Source organism: Psammomys obesus, unplaced genomic scaffold, assembly GCF_907164565.1.
Source record: "Psammomys obesus unplaced genomic scaffold, mPsaObe1.curated_primary_1811, whole genome shotgun sequence".
Classification (NCBI taxonomy): domain Eukaryota; kingdom Metazoa; phylum Chordata; class Mammalia; order Rodentia; family Muridae; genus Psammomys; species Psammomys obesus.
Window position 1 is genome coordinate 6,152,057 of NW_026585689.1, and position 20,345 is coordinate 6,172,401.

Consider the following 20,345-nt stretch of genomic DNA (forward strand, 5'->3'; position numbering starts at 1 on the left):
AGTGTCAAATTTTTCTTTACTTTTCTGGGTAGAGAAAGCACTCTTTCACTCGTGTTTAACATTTATACTTGATTACGTTGGGCTTAATGAATTAATTAGATATTTTTTTCTTACTCATGTTTCTGTTAGATAAATGTGGATAAAGGATATAATAAAAACCAAATGTAAGTGAACAGTAAACATTATTTTAGATGGATAGTTTTAGATCAACCTATTTTTAGGTTCATGACTAACTACTAAGACTCAGCTTAATCTATACAAAATGTTGTTTTCTTAATATATATTCCTATTAAAGGTTGCATGCATATACTTACCTCCCTTTTTTCCCTTGTACTTGACAGACGGAACCTCACAAAACTGTCCCTTATCTTCAGTCACATGCTGGCAGAAATCAAGGCAATCTTTCCCAATGGCCAGTTCCAAGGAGATAACTTCCGGATCACCAAAGCAGATGCTGCTGAATTCTGGAGGAAGTTTTTTGGAGACAAGTAAGTTGAAATTGTGTTCATAATCTGGATCTATCTTTCTAGAGTGACTTACTTTTCTATGTTGTCAGTTCTTTTCTTGAGGATACAGGGACAGTATTTGGTAGTTTTCTCCCCCCCCCCCCCTTCAGCCAGGACATTGTGTATGCTACTTAAGTGTTTACCACTGGGCTCTGCCCGAAAACCTTGATAAGTGTTTAGAATGATAATTGTTCCCACTGTAGCTTAATCTTTTTCTTTTCCTTCCTGTTATGAAATGCTTGGCTTATATAGCTTCTACAGCAACCAGACTATACCTGCATAGAGCAGTGATTTTTAAACTGACATACAATATCTTTACTCCAAAAGTACATTTCGCTTTGCTGTTTAAAGAGAGGATAGCTTAGGCTAGCCTGAAATTTAAAGTCATTGTCAGGCTGCTTCCCACGTGCCAGGATCGTAGGTGTGTCACACCACTCCTGGTTTGGCTTCACATCAATAAGAAATCCTATATTTTTTTTTCTTTCTCTATTAAAAAGGACTTTTTGAAATGAAACTGGTAAAGGCCATTTCATTCCAGTAGTATGAACATTCTGTGTTCTAGAAGCCCAGCCATTCAGAACATTTATATATCCATTTACAAGTGAGGGATTAACAGTTTCATCCTCACCCACTAATTCAAACTGCAGGAGCGGAGAGTATACTCATGAAATATGTGGGACTGGTGCAAAGCAGAGAGGCAAGTTCTGGAAGAACGCCAGCCTTTGCACCTCCTGTTCTAATGCTGAGAAATCAGGGCACAAATGGTGACTTTCAAAATAATGTTTCTCTTCCAGCCTTTGAAAATGCGTAGAACAGGTTGTTCACAGGAATTCATTTAGAAAATGGAAAATTCTGCTCTGTCATGAAGCACTTTGCTAGGGCTTCCTAAGAAATGACAACTTTGCTCGACTTTTTTAAGTGTCATGTTTACTTTGCTGACACCTCACAGCACAATGAAATATGAAGTTTAGACATCTAGGGTTTTCCGTGCTTAGCCAGACGCCAAGGGGCTGCTACCTTAGAGCTGTTTGTCAGGAAATCACGTAACCCACCGGCCGGCCGGCTCTCCCTGCATCTTCAGGCCTCCCACTGCCTGCTGAGTCTGCTGATTTAGGAAGGCATAAATGGCCTTTAACAGCTTTCCTTTTAGGATGAGCATACAATTCCAGGCTGCTTCCAGAACTGATACAAAAACAACAACTGGAGTTGTAAAGTGAGCAACACCTTTGTGAGGTTGTTAGAGAAGCCACCTCCCCACCTCTGTCGGTGTTTGTTCTGTAGTTCCCTGTGGGTTTTGAATTCATGAGCAATGCATGAATAGCAAAACTTGCCATGGCTTGAATTCTTTCTTTTCCTAATGCTCCAAACATTTCACATTTGCTTGGTTCTCATCTTAAAGAATTCCTGTCATTTGTCTCCGATAATGATGATAAGTGAAAATGATTTCATTTTAATCTAGCCAGTGACTTTAAACTTCAGCATAGTATTGTTTTCAAAAATAGACCCACAGGAGGTTGTCTCTACAAACAGCCAGATTATGATTTTATAAACGTTGTTTTGTTTTTTTGCTGAAAGATTGTTATTGTGATTTACTTCCCTGAAGGGAAGTAACAAAACATTAGGAATGAATTAAAATAGAAAAGAAACCATTGTTCATGAGACATTATGACACTCATAAATATAATTTCAGGTCAGACCTTATAAAAGCAGGGAATAAAAAAACAACTTTCAATACTATATTCCTACTCTCTGCCTGAGGCTCAGCAGAGCTGCCAGTAGGCTCTGTCTGCTGAAAGTCTCAACCACACTGAATGGCATGACAAAAGGAATAGAAAATCCTGTAAGTTTCACACTTTTATGAAAATCCATTTAGTTTTTCAAAAGTTTAGATTTTCCTTTACTTCCTTATTCTATTCTCAAGGAGATAATGGAAATATGTAGGAAAAGAACATTATTGAACAAACGTATCAAAATAAAATTTAAAAAAATGAAACAATATCAGTTCAGATCTTCATATTCTAAAAGAAACTTTATAGTAAGAACAAAAACAAAAAACAAAAAACATCCTGTTAATCCAGAAACACTTTCAGTCTGACACATTTCCTAACTCACACAAGTATGTAATTGCCTAGGAAAGAGGGCAGAGGAGGGAGAGGTGAGAGGAGAAAAAGTGGAGGGATGGATGGAAGGGGATGGTATGAGAGGTCAGGGAGAAGAATGGAGGGGCTAAAGAGTTCACACTCTGTGGAAGCTATTTTTCTAAGCAGGACCAGTAGCGATTGGGATTGCATCAATGGTGTTCGGGCAAATTATTGTTCAACAAGAACTGATGGACTATTTTTAATCGTCTCGGGTGTCCTTTCCTAATGCATCCATTACTGTTTTTATTCTTCAAGTTGCAGTTTGGACACCCCCTGGCTAGCTGTAACAGCCTTTTTATTGAAATCTCTGCCTTCAGTCATAGCTTCTGAGACCAGTGAGACCTGTGGGAAACAGAAGCCATCATTCCAAACTTTCCTTTTAGGAATATTGGCTCTGAGACCACATCTGACATCCCAAGCCTTAGACCTTAGGAAAGGTCAATCTCTCTCTTTCCCTCTCCCTGCCTCACGCACCTCCAACTCGCACACCCAGGTCAACTGCAAAGAAGTGTTTATTCAGCAGCTTACCAGTGTTTCCCCTTGCTCATTTCTCTCCACTGTGTTGATTCCCTACCCCTGCTTGGGTGTCTAGTCACCCATGCTGTGCCCCGCTGTGTTGGAGGCTTTACTAGCAGACTATCTAAATTTTCCCACATTCCTATAGGCCTGATACCCAGGTTCCCATCCATTCTTCTAATTGACAGGGAACTGGTATGTTCCGGTTTCCCCTCTGAGGCATTCTCCAGAGGCTGGACAGTCCACTTGCAGTCCGGGACTCTCACAGTTAGCTTTGTTTTGGGGGGCTGGCACACGTCTTAGGATGTGTGAGCACTGGCATTTATTAGCAAACTGCATACATAACTGGATAGATGGGTCTGTTCTTCCATTTCTAGCGACTGTGTCACCGGTTATTCTGTCGATCATGACTCCTACAGTTGACTTGTCTTTTTATTTCCATTCTGCAGTTTTTACACATTTCTACAAATCTATCTCAGGAGTCCACCGTCTGGCTATTTTCCAGTCATTAACAAGCTTTCATGCAGTTATCTACACTATTTGCTGAGGTCTTCCTACGTTCTAAGTGTGTGCTATTGAGTGTATAATTTTACATGGACTTATCCTGCCTGACTTTTTTTTTTTTTTTTTTTTTTTACAGTTATGTCAAATTCTCTTTTGAATGCTAGGTCCATTTTCACTGTAGGCTTTAAAGTGCCTTTTCACTTTATTTTATGTGTGGGTACTTTTCCTGCATGTGAAACCGTGTGCTCCCTGTGCATGTTGTGCTGGTGGAGGCCAGAACTGGGCAGTGGCTCACCTGTAACTGGAGTCACAGTCTGTGGTGTGTGGTTGCTGGAATCAAACCTGGGTCCCCAGGAAGAGTAGTCACTCTTCTTCCTGTTCAAGTATCTGTACACATCCATTTTCAGTAACTTCTCTTTTTTTTTTCATTTTTAATTTCATTTATTACAATTTGTTGAATTTGTATCCCGGCTGTGGCCCCCTCCCTCATCACCACCTAATGCCACATTCCCTCCCTTTTCTTGTCCCATTCCCTTCCCCTAGTCCACTGATAGGGGAGGACCTCCTCCCTTTCTATCTGAACCTAGCCGTTCAGGTCTCATCAGGACTGGTTGCACTGTCTTCCTCTGTAGCTTGGCAAGGCTGCATCCCCCAGGGGGAGGTGATCAGAGATCCTGCCACTGAGTTCATGCCAGAGAAAGCCCCTGCTCCCCTTACTAGGGAGTCCACTGGAGACTGAGTCTACAGGCTACTTCTGAGCTGGAGTTTTAGGTCCTCTCCATGCATGGTCCTTGGTTGGGGTATCATTCCCTTCAGGGCCCCCAGGGCTCAGGTTTTTTGTTTGTTTGTTTGTTTTAGCTCTATTGGTTTCCTTTTGGAGCTCTGTCTTCTCCAGGTCTTTCTATCTCCCCCTTCTTTTGTAAGATTCCGTGCAGTCTGCCCAAAGTTTGGCTATGAGTTTCAGCCTCTGCTTCGTTACCTCTATCAGTAGAGTCTTTTAGAGGCCATCTGTGGTAGGCTCCTGTCCTGTTCTCTGTCTTCTTCTGCTTCCGATGTCTATCGCATTTGTCCTTCTGAATGAGGATTGAGCATCTTCTCTAGGGTCTTCCTTGTTGCTTAGCTTTTTTTAGGAATATAGATTTTAGTATGTTTAGCCTATATTATATTTCTAATAATGACTTATGAGTGAGTATATACCTATCCAGAATATATAAAGAACTTAAGAAGTTAGATACCAACAAACCAAGTAATCCAAATAAAAATGGGGTACAGAGTTAAATAGATAATTCTCAACAGAAGAATATCAAACGGCAGAAACACTTAAATGTTCGGTGTCCATCATCAGGGTCATGCAAATCAAAACAACCCTGAGATTTCACCTTCTACCCATCAGAATGGCTAAGATCAAAAACTCAAGTGACAACACATGCTGGAGAGGTTGTGGAGAAAGGGGAACCCTCCTCCATTGCTGGTGGGAATGTAACCTTGTACAACCACTTTGGAAATCAATCTGGCAGTTTCTCAGAAAATTAGAATAGTGTTACCTCAAGATCCAGCTATTCCACTCCTAGGCATCTATATCCAAAAGATGTTCAGTAAAATTTTTAAAGTTTAAGTGGTTTTCATGTTAAGTTGTCCTTTAGGACTGCACACTGTGGAGAGACTGGGTCATTCTTGAGCATACAGATGAGTTAACCACTTTTCTTTTTAAGTTCTTTTTCTTGACTGATACTCTCCAGGGGACTCTTCCGTATGCATTAGCAACTTTAGGTTCCTATGTCTTTGCTCCTGTTAGCCCTTTCACTTAAGGATTCTTGGAAATAAAATTTTTCCAGCCCTCTTAAAGTTTTTCCCTCTCAGGACCTACCCCTCCCCTTACCGTTATGGTCAGGTCTGTTGACTTTGAATTGCCCTTCCTAATCTCCTGAATTTATTAAAATAATTTGGTTAATTATCATCTTTTCAGTTAGTGTCTAAACTTCATGAAATCAGGTTCATTTTTTTTCTTTATCAATTACACTTTATTCACTTTGTATCCCCCCCTGTGGTTCTCTCCCTCCTCCTGTCCCAATCCCTCCCTTCCTCCACCCTCTGCATGCATACCCCTCCCCAAGTCCACTGATAGGGGAGGTCTTCTTTTCCTTCCTTCTGATCCTAGTCAATTAGGTCTCATCAGGAGTGGCTGCAGTGTCTTCTTCTGTGGCCTGGTAATGCTGCTTCCCCCCCAGGGGGAGGTAATTAAAGAGCAGGCCAATCAGTTCATGTCAGAGACAGTTCCTATTCCTATTACAATGGAACCCACTTGGATACTGAACTGCCATGGGCTACATCTGTGCAGGGATCTTAGGTTATCTCCATGCATGGTCCTTGGTTGGAATAGCAGTCTCAGGAAAGACCTCTGTACTCAGATTTTTTTGGTTCTGTGGCTCTCCTTCTGGAGTTCCTGTCCTCTCCAGATCTTACTGTTTCCCACTTCTTTTCTAAGATTCCCTGCACTCTGCCCAAAGGTTGTCCATAAGTCTCAGCATCTACATTGATAGTCTGCAGCCCACACCGGTAGGATTTGCTGAAGGAGGCAGAGGCAGGAGGATCACGAGTTTGAGGCCAGCCTGGGCTACACAGGTTCTTTTTTTTTTTTTTTCCGTCTATGTGTGCACTGCAGCAGAGTGTGTCATTAAGCTTTCAGGAACATGGTAGATGTAATTCACATATGGAGAGCAGTAGAGGAATTGCATGGCCGCGTAGCCTGCCTGAGAGAAAATGCAGAAACAGCGTGTTTCCTTGAATGGGAGGAATGTCCTTTAGTGGTGAGGCTCTGCAGTACATCTTGGTTCCCGTTGCAGTTCCCTCTGCAGCGTTTCCTCGCTTTGTCACTGGGCACACTTGTTGGTCTCTCCATGTGTCCCTTTCCTTTTTTGTCTAATGTGCTTGTGAGGAAGTGATAACATCTGTAGTCTGGCACTGCTGTGAAAAGTCAACAGGTTAAAAGCTGACTATAAGGAACATAATATTGTCTAACTGGTAGTGCTCCCACTGTATTGTGAAGCAATTAGTCAATTTTGTTCTTTGATCTTGCTTCAAATACCATCCATATATTTGCTACTTCTAGATTTAATATAGTTAATCTTTGACTTTGATGAACCTTCTACACCTGGCAATCTAAAGCAAACCAAAAAGAATTAGTGAAAATTAAATTGTTCTATGATCACATGTATCCCCTTGTAAAGGTGAGTTAAACATAAATGATTTTGCTTCCCCTGGGGAAAATGGCCTTTTATGGTTCATTTTATGCCTCTGCCTTTGATTTCCTGGGGAGGTGGTATGGACTTTTTTTTGATTTCCTGTATTTACTTTTCACTTTTAGTAAGAAACAAGGAAAAATAATTTCTTTTCTCTCCATTAAATAAGATTAAGCTATTAACTAAATTTGTTTCCCATTATAAAAAAGACAACCTAATTCTCTTTAATTATTAAAGGAAACTGAGGACTTCTACAACAAAACTATAAAAGAGGTTCACTAGGAAAAATAAGACATGAAACAACTCAAAAATAATTTCTATTGAACCAGTTCCCATTATTGAATGCTTAAAGAAATTATAGTATTTTATCTTAATAAAATAATGTAACTTAAATAGAAATTGAATTTTTTTGCTGTTGTTGGACTCATTGTCTAAACTGCAAAAATATAAAATTGTAACTTACTAATTATAAGCAGTGTCTGTATTGGAGAGAGGCAAGACATCAAAAGGTGATCAATGCTTAAAGTTGTTATATTACCATTAGAAAGGACCCACTTACTCATAACAGTAAACCAACTTAGCAGTGGACACTGTCTGCAGTGTGAGAGGGATATTTGGCCTCTAGGACTGTGTGCCCATCTGGGTTCTTCCTGCGGAATACCATGAAGGGAGCTGACTTATTGTGCTCTTTGTTTTGTTCCAAAGAAAGGAGCATAGTAAACTCAGTATTTGTAAATATATCCACCGCCCTCCTCTTTATTCTTCTCTTTACTTTGAAGTGTCACTAAGCATACTCTTACTAATAACATGAATGTATTTGCAGAGTGGATCCATGTTAGCTAAATTACAAATTAAACCAACACAGAATGCTGGTCTTATTATGTTGCAGTGATTAATTCCACTGTCAGGAAGAGGATGCTTCCAGCATTATTGACAGATGTTCAGAAGAACTACAGTATATGCAGAACGTTCTTGGTGACTGTGGCATTCAAATACTGGAGGATGGGTTCTGCTCCATCAAGGGCTCCCTGGCTCAAGGCTTAGCCTATTAGACTGCTGGCTTTCTGTCCCCTGTGCTGTGCTTTGAATCCTCTGCCTTTTGCTTTCATTGCACATTCATTTTTCTTATGCAAAACTATACTTTTAAAATATTTTTATTTTAATTTGTATTAATTACACTTTATTCAGTTTGTATCCCCCCATAGCCCTTGCCCTCCTCCCCTCACAGTCTCACCCACCCTCCCACCTCTACATGCATGCCCCTCCCCAAGTCCACTGATAGGGGAGGTCTTCTCCTTCCTTCTGATCCTAGTCTTATCAGATTTCTTCAGGAGTGGCTGCATTGTCTTCCTCTGTGGCCTCCTAAGGCTGCTCCCCCCTCAGGGGGAGGTGATCAAAGAACAGTCCAATCAGTTGATGTCAGAGACAGTTCCTGTTCCCCTTACTAGGGAAACCACTTGGATGCTGAACTGCCATGGGCTACATCTGTGCAGGGATTCTAGGTTATATCCATGAATGGCCTTTGGTTGGAGGATCAGTCTCAGAAAAGAAACTGTGCCCAGACTTTTTTGTTCTGTTGCTCTCCTTGTAGAGCTCCTGTCCTCTCCAGATTTAACTATTTCCCACTTCTTTCATAAGATTCCCTGGCATCTGCTTTGATACCCTGCAGGGTATAGCCTTTTAGAGGCTCTCGGTGGTAGGCTCCTGTCCTATTCCTTGTTTTTTCCTTCTTCTGATGTCCATTCTCTTTGCCTTTCTGAATGGGGATTGAATATTTTAGCCAGAGACCTCCTTCTTGATTAGTTTTTTTAGGTATACAGATTTTAGTAGGTTTATCCTATATTATATGTCTAATATCCACTTATGAGTGAGTATATACCCTGTGTGTCTTTCTGCTTCTGGGATACCTCACTCAGGATGATCTTTTCCATTTCCCACCATTAACCTGCAAATTTTATAATTTCCATGTTTTTTTTTTTTATTGCTGAGGAATATTCCATTGCATAGATGAACCATAATTTCTGTATCTATTCCTCAGTTGAGGGGCATCTGGGCTGTTTGCAGCTTCTGGCTATTACAAATAAAGCTGCTACAAACATGGTTGAGCAAATATCCTTATTCTGTACTTACGCATCTTTTGGATATATGCCTAGGAGTGGTATAGCTGGATCTTAAGGAAGCACTATTCCTAATTTTCTGAGAAAGTGCCAGATTGAATTCCAAAGTGGTTTTACAAGTTTACATTCCCACCAGCAGTGGAGTAAGGTTCTCCTTTCTCCACAACCTCTCCAGCATGTGTTGTCACTTGAGTTTTTTATCTTTACCATTCTGATGGGTATAAGGTGAAATCTCAGGGTCGTTTTGATTTGCATTTCCCTGATGACTAAGGATGTTGAACATTTCTTTAAGTGTTTTTCAGCCATTCGATATTCCTCTGTTGAGAATTCTCTGTTTAGCTTTGTACCCCATTTTTTAATTGGATTACTTGATTTGTTGCTATTTAACTTCTTGAGTTCTTTATAAATACTGTGTCATATATAGGGTTGATGAAGATTTTTTTCCCAATCTGTAGGCAGGCATTTTGTTCTGATGACAGCATCCTTTGCTTTACAGAAGCTTTTCAGTTTCATGAGGTACAATTTATTGATTGTTGCTCTTAAAGCCTGTACTGTTGGTGTTCTGTTCAGGAAGTTGTTTCCTGTGCCAATGAGTTCAAGGCTCTTCCCTACTTTTTCTTCTAACAGGTTTAGTGTGTCTGGTTTTATATGGAGGTCTTTAATCCACTTGGACTTTAGTTTTGTGCAGGGTGATAAGTATGGATCTATTTGAATTTTTCCGCGTGTAAACAACCAGTTGGACCAGCACCATTTGGTGAAGATGCTGTCTTTTTTTCCATTGAATGGTTTTGGCATCTTTGTCAAAAATCAGGTGTCCATAAGTGTGTGGATTTATTTCAGGGTCTTCTATTCAATTCCATTGATCCACCAGTCAGTTTCTATGACAGTACCATGCAGTTTTTAGTATTGTTGTTCTATAGTACAGCTTGCGATTGCAGATGGAGATACTTCCAGAGGATCTTTTATTGTAGAGGATTGTTTTAGCAATTCTGGGTTTCTTGTTATGCCATATGAAGATGAGTTTTTTTTTTTTTTCTTTCAAGGTCTGTAAAGAATTGTGTTGGTAATTTGAATTGCATTGAATCTTTAGATTGCTTTTGGTAAGATAATCATTTTTACTATATTAATCCCACCAAGCCATAAGCATGGGAGATCTTTCCATCTTCTGATATCTTCTTCCAATTCTTTCTTCGGAGACTGGAAAGTTTTTTCATACAAGTCTTCCACTTGTTTGGTTAGGTTCACACCAAGGTACTTTTTGTCCTTCGTAGCTATTGTGAAATGCTTTGTTTCGCTAATGGCTCACCTAAAAGCACTAAAAAGAAGCAGACACACCAAAGAGGAGTAGATGGCTGGTAATAATCAAACTCAGAACTGAAATCACTAAATTAAAAACAAATAAAACAATTAAAAGAATCAATGAAACCAAGAGCTTGTTCTTTGAGAAAATCAACAAGATAGACAAACCCTTAGCCAGACTAACTAAAAGACAGAGAGACACTATCCAAATCAACAAAATTAGAAATGAAAAGGGGACATAACAACAGACGCTGAAGAAATCCAAACTATCATTAGGTCTTATTTCAAAAACCTATACGCCCCAAATTTTGAAAATCTAAATGAAATGGACAATTTTCTTGACAGATTCCACTTGTCAAAGCTGAATCAAGACCAGGTAAATCAATTAAATAGTCCTATATCCCCTAAGGAAATAGAAGCGGTCATCAAAATTCTCCCATCCAAAAAAAAAAAGAAATGCTCAGGGCCCGATGGTTTCAGTGCAGAATTCTACCAGATCTTCAAAGAAGAGCTAACACCAGTGCTCTTCAAACTATTGCACAAAATAGAAACAGAAGGAACACTACCAAACTCATGCTATGAAGCCACAGTCACCTTGGTACCTAAACCTCACAAAGACCCAACAAAGAAATAATTTCAGGCCAATCTCCCTTATGAACATTGATGCAAAAATACTCAACAAAATACTTGCAAACCGAATCCAAGAACACATTAAAGATATCATCCACTACGACCAAGTAGGCTTCATCCCAGGCATGCAGGGGTGATTCAATAAATGGAAATCCATCAATGTGATCCTCCATATAAACAAACTGAAGGAGAAAAACCACATGATCATCTCCTTAGATGGTGAAATAAGCATTTGACAAAATCCAATATCCATTCATGTTTAAAGTCTTGGAGAGATCAGGGATACAAGGTACATACCTAAACATAGTAAAGGCAATATACAGTAAGCCTATAGCCAACATCAAACCCATGGAGAGAAACTTAAACATTCCTGCTGAAATCATGCACAAGGAAAGGCTGCCTATTCCATATCTCTTCAACATAGTTCTGGAAGACCTTGCTAGAACAATAAGAGAATTAACGGAGATCAAGAAGGTACAAATTGGAAAGGAAGAAAAAGTTTCATTATTTGCAGATGATATGACAGTATACCTGAGTGATCCCAAAATTCTATCAGGAAACTCCTACAGCTGATGAACACCTTCAGCAAAGTGGCTGGATACAAAATTAACTCAAAAAAATCAGGAGTCCCCCTGTATTCAAAAGACAAAAGGGCTGAGAAAGCTGTACTTTTAAAGCGGAGTTTTTGGATCCCTAATACAATTTCACTGAAAAGTTTTAAGTGAAAGAGGGCTAAGTCCGTGCACCAGGTGGGTCACCATATGTATACTGTGGCTAACAAATTTTAGCAGTGGTCACTTAACCTTAGCTGTATTCTTCATTACAAAATCATTACCTAGTGTTTTTCCAGCATAGGGTATCACTCAGTTAATCTTTTGCCTATTAATGTTTGTATAAATTATACTTCTCCGTTACTATACAATAATGTATGTATTCACAGTGTGCATGACACATTTAAAATCATGTCCTGTAGTATGCAACTTAAAACTATATACAGTATAAAAATAATGTTGATGTTTGCTTCACATCCTGGAAATCTGCATTTGTGTATACCCTCTAGTGTCTATGACTACCATCTACACATGCACTTTCTTTCAATATAGAAAACAGTAAGGTTCATAATAACTTCTTCATATATTTGTTCATATTTACCCCTTCCCCTCTGTTTCCTACTTCTCTCCTGCTACTTTCTATTCCCCCAAATTTCACTTCTACTTTCACTTCATGTACCTATACACATACTCACACACACGCACACACGCACATACTTTAGTAAGTGAAAAATAAGGAGTAAAGTGAAAACAAGGTGAAGTCAGCTATTGAAGATGATGGTCAGGTGGGATAAGTACTTGATGTTTACCTGAATAGGACCTGCCCATTGGCTAGAGTAAGATGAGGGGACAGGTTTCCACCTGAGCAGCATCTGTGATTTATCTAGCTTTTGACTCCTTTAGTCTTCAGAAGTTACTGTTAATCCCCATGTTCTTTTTCCTACCCACCTTCCCTCTCTCCTTCCTCTCCTCTCTTCCTCTCTCATCTTCTCTTTCCTATCTCCTTCCACACCTTGCCCCCTACTTTCCTTCCCAACTTCCCTCCCTCTCTTCTTTCCCTCCTCTCTTCTTTTCTAGTCTTCAGTCCCTCTTTCCCTGTCTCTTTCCTCCTGCTCCACCTTCCCTCTTTCAGGGTGTGAACTGCACAATGAGAAACTACATTAATGACATTTTTTGAGGTCTTTAGTGTTTTCTGAATGAGTTCTTGTTATCAAGCTAATCACTTAAATTCCCAAAATTGTGTCTCTAAGCTTATTTTTGAAGTATAATTTAGAAAAATACTTGCATAACTGCTGTTTAGATCAAAAACCCAAAAGGAAAGAGAAATGATGTAATTATATTTTACTTTCAAAAAAGTTTTAAATAACCCAAAACACTCCTTTGCCTTCCTGCAAAACCCAAAACACCATAGAGTTCTTTTTCTTAATTCTTGCCAGCTAATTAGTTTGGAGTCAATTCATTAAGGAAAATGTTTAAGATTTATACATTTTCATTCTTAGAAATTCTTTTATGTTTTTAGTTTTTGAATCGTTAATCTTCACAAAACTTAAATACCAGTATTTTTAAAGTGTTTTCTACAATAGTTTATAGCCTCTTTATAATATTAAACATGCTTCAAAATATTTTAAATAAATTACATTGTACTTAAATGGAGACCTCATATTAAAATAGTCCAAGAAAAGCATTTTCCTTTGACTCACAGATTCTGTTTGCTAAACCCGGGGAACCTTTGTGCCATTCTCCCTTTGTCCTGGATATTTCAACTGGAATTGGAGGGTGGGAGAGGGAAAGGCAGCCAAGCAGGAGTTTGGTAGCTTTAGTCCCTTCACTGGCAGGATTCCCCAGGTGAGTAGATAGGCGTGTCTACTGAACATTGTAAGAGATCTGGGTTCCTTAAGTTCCAGGTTCCACATCACTAGCAACCCTCCAGTGTGTGTGCGTAGCACTGGGCATCCTCAGAGGGAGAATTAAGCCTTAGGGAATACGTGGAAGAGACAGCTAATGCTCCCATCACTGTCGTGCAGTGAGCAAAACACATCTTTTGTGTTGACCCAGAATCCATGAAACTGAAAACTAATTTCCTAGAAGCTTGGTAGCTGGGTAGGCATCCCAGCCTCTGAGGTGCCTTAGAATCACTTTCTGCTGGTAGGAAAGAGAATTGACTTAGTAGCAAAGTAATTCATTTTTTTTTCAACATATAGAAATGTATTACTGCCTGCTAAAGATTCATTACTAACTGCTAAATATTCATTTTATGCTTTGCATGTTTTTTTAGTACTGTGAAGAACAGTAAAGGTTTTCCCTGGTTAGTTGTAGCTTGCTCCTCTATTTCGTACTCTTCAGTAATAATGTAGTGTTTATGCAAAATATGAAGCCTGGCCTGTGCCTCAGGCCTGTAACCCCAGCTCCTGGAGACAGTAAGGCAGAAGAATCATAAACTGATGGTGTGCTTGACCTACATACAGAGTTCATGTCCAGCCTAAGCAACTTCAGGAGGCCTTGTCTGAAAATGGAGAGTACAAACAATGCTGAGGCCGTGGCATAGCATCTGAAGGGCCCTGCTCTCAGTCGTTTCTGAGTGTAGAAGAACTTTTCGGTATACCTACGTATGGACAGTTTCTCCAGTCAGGGTCTTAGAATATTGCTGGATGCTTTTGCTTTTATATTTAGACTTCTGAGAGGCTCAATTTCCAATATTGAGAAGTTCAAGAGGAATCTTGTTTTTATTATTGATTTCTGTGTGTTTGTAACACTGAGCTTATTGTTGAAAGGGAGATCATTTTAAAACATTGCTCAAACTTCTAAGTGTTATTGACTCCTTTTAATGTGTACATTGCATAAATTTTATTTAATATGACTGTAGCCAATCAAAGACAGCTTGCTTAGAAAATAAACAGTTGCATCCCATGAACCTTCCAAATGTTAATGAACTTTCTGAGGAAGTATAATGAAGACCAGTTGTATAGGAAGATGTGAACGAATACTCATTGTTTTAGGACCAGAGTCTTCTCTCATATCATCCATAACTGAAGTAGAAAACCTATGACAAGAAGTTTAATGCATTTGTATATGTGGTGTATTTGCAGCTTCTCTGCCTATTCCTTTCTATCAATAAACTATGCTTTCAGAGTCAAAAAATAAATCAGAGTCACAATGGTGATTGGAGGTTCTCTTTAGTGAGTTCTTCTCCTGGTTAATAAAAATGATTAAAAAATGGACTTGGAAATGTAACCAGCATTTATTAGAGTTTGAGAGGAAAACAGAGGAGGAAAGCTGAAAATCTCAGCAGTTTCCACGAGGAGAGAACTGCAGAGAGCAATGCAGAGGACCAAGCCTCTAAGTTAGGGTCCAAGGAAGAAGGCACATTCAACTGTGCAGGCCAGCAATCACCTGCATGGCAGAATGCAGCAGGACATATGTGTCTCGGAGAGAGTAAAAATGCCTAAAACACCGTAGAAAGAGAGAGGAAAAAGTCTTCCCTAGAATAAAGAATAGGAGTGGGTTAGAATGCCCCTCAACTGAAGAATGGATGCAGAAATTGTGGTACATCTACACAATGGAATATTGCTCAGCAATGAAAAATAAGGAAACCATGAAATTTTGCAGGTAAATGGTGGGACTTGGAAAGGATCATCCAGAGTGAGCTGTCCCAGAAGCAGAAAGACACACACGGTATATACTCAATCATATAGACATATAATATAGGATAACCTACTGAAATCTGTACATCTAAAGAAACTCATGAAGAGGGAGGACCCTGACTAAAATGCTCAATCCCCATCCTGAAAGGCAAAGAGGATGGACATCAGAAGAAAAAGAAAATAGGAAACAAGTTAGGAAGCTGCCACAGAGGGTCTCTGAAAGGCTTTGCCCTGCAGACTATCAAAGCAGATGCTGAGACTTATGGCCAACTGTTGGGCAGAGTGCATGGAATCTTATGTAAGAAGTGGGAAATAGTAAGATCTGGAGAGGACAGGAACCCCACAAGGAGAGCAACAGAACCAGAAAATTTGAACACAGCGAACTTCCCAGAGACTCATACTCCAACCAAAGGACTATTCATGGAGATAACCTAGAACCCCTGCACAGATGTAGTCCATGGCAGTTCAGTGTCTAAGTGGGTTCCATAGTAATGGGAAAAGGGACTCCCTCTGACATGGACTGATTGCCTGCTTTTTGATCACCTCCCTCTGAGGGAGTAGCAGCCTTACCAGGCCACAGAAGATGACAATGCAGCCAATCCTGATGAGATCTGATAGACTAAGATCAGAAGGAAGGAGAGGGGGACCTCCCCTATCAGTGGACTTGGGGAAGGGCAGGTATGAAGAAGGGGGAGGGAAGGTGGGATTGGGAGGGAAGGAGGGGGGTTTATGGGGGGATACAAAGTGAATAAAATGTAATTAATGAAAGTTAAAAAAATAACATCTACAGAAAGCTGAAAAAAAGTATGTGAGAGCAGAAGTTAGGTGAATAATGTTATTGTGAAAATCAAGGACAATATAAAGAAAGCATTTCCTTATTTATATCTGCAAACATAAAATTTTGAATGTAGATTCAAAATTCAGACAGGAAATGGGATAATTGTCCCCTCTACATAGAAATCTATGCCTGTTCTTTAGCAAAGTGTCACAGGCTCCTTTTGTTCAGGAAAAAATGTACATCACAAATGGTGTCTGTGATTTTCTCTCTTGACATTCAGAAGTGGTTAGACCTAACTATGAACATCTCTAGTAACCATGGTTATATCCTGTGAATTAGGAGTTGTCCTGAGGCATCCACATGACCAGAGTGATTCAGATTTGCTCTTTCTGCCCTTCTGGAAAACAATTGTTTTTCCTTTATTGATGGAGCAGCAGAGCAATGGTAGCCTGATAAGAATCTATTTTCATATCCTTCAATAAATGCAGTCATTACAAAAAAGAGATTGGATTTAAGTAATAACTATTTACCAAAATGTCAGCCGTTGTAGGAATCAGAGTTCTAGTGTTCTGCATCCATAATAAAAAAATAAAATCACACTATCAAACACCTTCTGAATGCCCTGTTACATGCTGAGCAAAGCTAGCCTTCAATTTCGAGGTATGGACACCGAGTATCTGCTTGCTAAGGTGAATATGCTGAAAAATTCAACACAAAATTTAAAACAAACAGTTAATGCAATAGGACAAAATTTGTCTTCAAAGACAAAATGATGTTGCATATTAATGGACTAGAATCAATTTTTATAAACTGCCACCACTGCAACAAAACTGACAAACAACAAAAGTGTTGATTTCCTTGATTTTTATTATTAAAGACTATATTGTCCACTCCCAAGTTCTTTTCTGATTTTCAGTAGTGATTTTAATGTAATATTTTAAGAGTTCAACTTAAAATTTGAGTTTAATGTTCATGGATAGGAGTATGCATTGTATTAGGAATGAATTTTCACAAAGTCAATATACCAATATAAATGAATTCTCAATAAGGTATCAGCTTATCAGAGGCCCCTCTGCTGCCCAGACCTCACACCTGTAGCAAGTCACTTCCTAGTATGTTCCTGTCTTTAAGAGTTAAGAGGGGAAGCAGCATTACCAGGCCACAGAAGATGACAATGCAGCCACTCCTGATGAGATCTGATAGACTAAGATCAGAAGGAAGGAGAGGAGGACCTCCCCTATCAGTGGACTTGGGGAGGGGAATGCATGAAGAAGGGGCAGGGAGGGTGGACTTGGGAGGGGAGGAGGGAGGAGCTTCTGGGGGGATACAAAGTGAATAAAGTGCAATTAATAAAAGTTAAAAAAAAGAGTTAAACAGCATGTGATGTTTTCCTTTTCAATCATATTGGTTCCTCTCTTGGTTATGCTTATGGAAGCCCCCTATTCTTCTTTACGTGTTTTTTTTTAATATCTTAAAAATTATTTATATATTTATTTATTACAATTTATTCATTTTGTATCCCTGCTGCAACTAGCTCCCTTGTCTCCTCTCAGTCCCACCCACCCATCCTCCATCTCCTCCCCCTATGCCCTTTCTCTAGTCCACTGGTAGGGAAGATCCTTCTCCCCTTCCATCTGACCCTAGCCTATCAGATCTCATCAGGACTGGCTGCACCATCTTCCTCTGTGGCCTGGCAATGCTGCATCCCCCAGGGGGAGGTGATCAAAGAGGCTGCCACTGAGTTCATGTCAGAGACAGCCTACTTGGAATTTGAGCTTGCAGCAGTGCGTAATTCATTTCTCTTGTATAAGTGTTCGTTCAGTTGTCTGTGACATTTGAGTGACTGTCAATAGTGAACTGTTTTATACATCTTTTCAAAGTATTTATGCATTTCTGATGGATGTGTAAGAGTTCAGACTTTCCTGTTTAGGAGGCTCCCCAGCATTTCCTGAGGCACTTTGTAGTCACTTCCGGCCATGCAGTGGCTCATCTTGCTCCAAAACCCTTGGCACTTTTTAATGTCAATCTTCTAAGTATCTCTTTTGGGGCAGAGTTTCATAATATTTGCAATTTCTTTTCTCTGATGACCAATGAAGTTGAGCCTCTCATTATATGTTTATGCAATGAATAAATGTACACTTCTTAAGAACACTACCAAACTTATTCTATGAAGCCACAGTCACCTTGGTACCTAAACCTCACAAAGACCCAACAAAGAAAGAGAATTTCTGGCCAATCTCTCTTATGAACATTGATGCAAAAATACTTAACAAAATACTTGCAAACCGAATACAAGAACACATCAAAGATATCATCCACTATGACCAAGTAGGCTTCATCCCAGGCATGCAGGGGTGGTTCAATATACGGAAATCCATCAGTGTGATCCACCATATTAACAAACTGAAAGAAAAAAAAAACATGATAATCTCTCTAGATGCTGAAAAAGCATTTGACAAAATCCAGCATCCATTCATGTTTAAAGTCTTGCAGAGATCAGGGATACAAGGCACATATCTAAACATAGTAAAAGCAATATACAGCAAACCTACAGCCAACAATCAAACTGGACGGAGAGAAACTTAAAGCAATCCCACTGAAATCAGGGACAAGACAAGGCTGCCCACTCTCTCCATATCTCTTCAACATAGTACTTGAAGTCCTTCTAGAGCAATAAAACAGTTGAAGGAGATCAAGGGGATACAAATTGGAAAGGAAGAAGTCAAATTATCACTATTTGCAGATGATATGATAGTATACGTGAGTGACCCCAAAAACTCTACCAGGGAACTCCTACAGCTGCTAAACACCTTCAGCAACGTGGCCGGATAAAAAATTAACTAAAAAAAAAAATCAGAAGCCCTCCTTATACAAAAGACAAAAGGGCTGAGAAAGAAATTAGGGAAACAACACCCTTCACAATAGCCACAAATAACATGAAGTACCTTAGAGTAACCCTAATGAAGGAAGTCAAAGACTTGTATGAAAAAAATTTCAAGTGTCTGAAGAAAGAAATAGAAGATATGAGAAGATGGAAAGATCTCCCATGCTCATGGCAGGACAGGATTAACATAGTAAAAATGGCCATCTTACCAAAAGCAATCTTCAGATTCAATGCAATTCCCATCAAATTACCAACACAATTCTTTACAGACCTGGAAAGAAAAATTCTCAACTTCATATGGAATAACAAGAAACCCAGAATTGCTAAAACAATTCTCTATAATAAAAGATCTTCTGGAGGTATCTCCATCCCTGATCTTGAGCTGTACTATAGAGCAACAGTTATAAAAACTGCATGGTACTGGCATAGAAACAGAATGGTGGATCAATGGAATCGAACAGAGGACCCAGAAATAAACCCACACATCTATGAACACCTGATCTTTGACAAAGATGCCAAAACCATCTTTGTAAAAAAGATAGCATCTTCAACAAATGGTGCTGGTCTAACTGGATGTCTACATGTAGAAAAATGAATATAGATCCGTACTTATCACCATGCACAAAGCTGAAGTCCAAGTGGATCAAAGCCCTCAACATAAAACCGGACACACTACATTGGTTAGAAGAAAAAGTGGGGAAAACCCTAGATCTCATTGGCAGGTGAGGTGACAACTTCCTGAACAGAACACCAACAGCACAGGTTCTAAGAGCAACAATCAATAAGTGTGACCTCATGAAACTGAAAAGCTTCTGTAAAGCAAAGGACACCATCATCAAAACAAAACGACTGCCTACAGACTGGGAAAGAATCTTCACCAACTATTTATTTGACAGAGGGCTAATATCCAGTATATATAAAGAACTAAACAAGCTGAAAAGCAGCAAACCAAGTAATCCAATTAAAAAATGGGGAACAGAGCTAAACAGAGAATTCTCTGTAGAGGAATATCGAATGGCAGAAAAACACTTAAAGAAATGCTCAACGTCATTACCCATTCGGGAAATGCAAATAAAAACTATCCTGAGATTTCACCCCACACCCATCAGAATGGCCAAGATGAAAAACTCAAGTGACAACACATGCTAGAGAGGCTGTGGAGAAAGGGGAACCCTCCTCCATTGCTGGTGGGAATGTAAACTTGTACAACCACGCTGGAAATCAATCTTGCGCTTTCTCAGACAACTAGGAATAGCCCTTCCTCAAGATCAGGCCATACCACTCCTAGGCATATATACAAAAGGGGCTCAAGTACACAATAAAGACATTTGCTCAATCATGTTTGTAGCAGCTTTATTTGTAATAGCCAGAAGCTGGAAACAGCCCAGATGTTTCCATCCATGAAGAATGGAAGCAGAAATTGTGGTACATCTACGCAATGGAGTATTACTCTGCAATGAAAAATAAGGAAATCATGAAATTTGCAGGTAAATGATGGGACCTGGAAAAGATCATCCTGAGTGAGCTGTCCCAGAAGCA

The 20,345-nt window shown here is 39.5% G+C and overlaps 1 protein-coding gene across 1 annotated transcript in view; it reads left to right on the forward strand.

Moving 5' to 3' along the window:
* Positions 1 to 20,345, forward strand: part of Cblb (Cbl proto-oncogene B) — a 201,183-nt gene that overhangs the window by 85,292 nt on the left and 95,546 nt on the right. Inside the window, exon 4 of the mRNA XM_055593944.1 lies at positions 342 to 488. Within this exon, the coding sequence (XP_055449919.1) occupies positions 342 to 488 (147 nt within the window). The remainder of the gene's footprint in view (positions 1 to 341; positions 489 to 20,345) is intronic.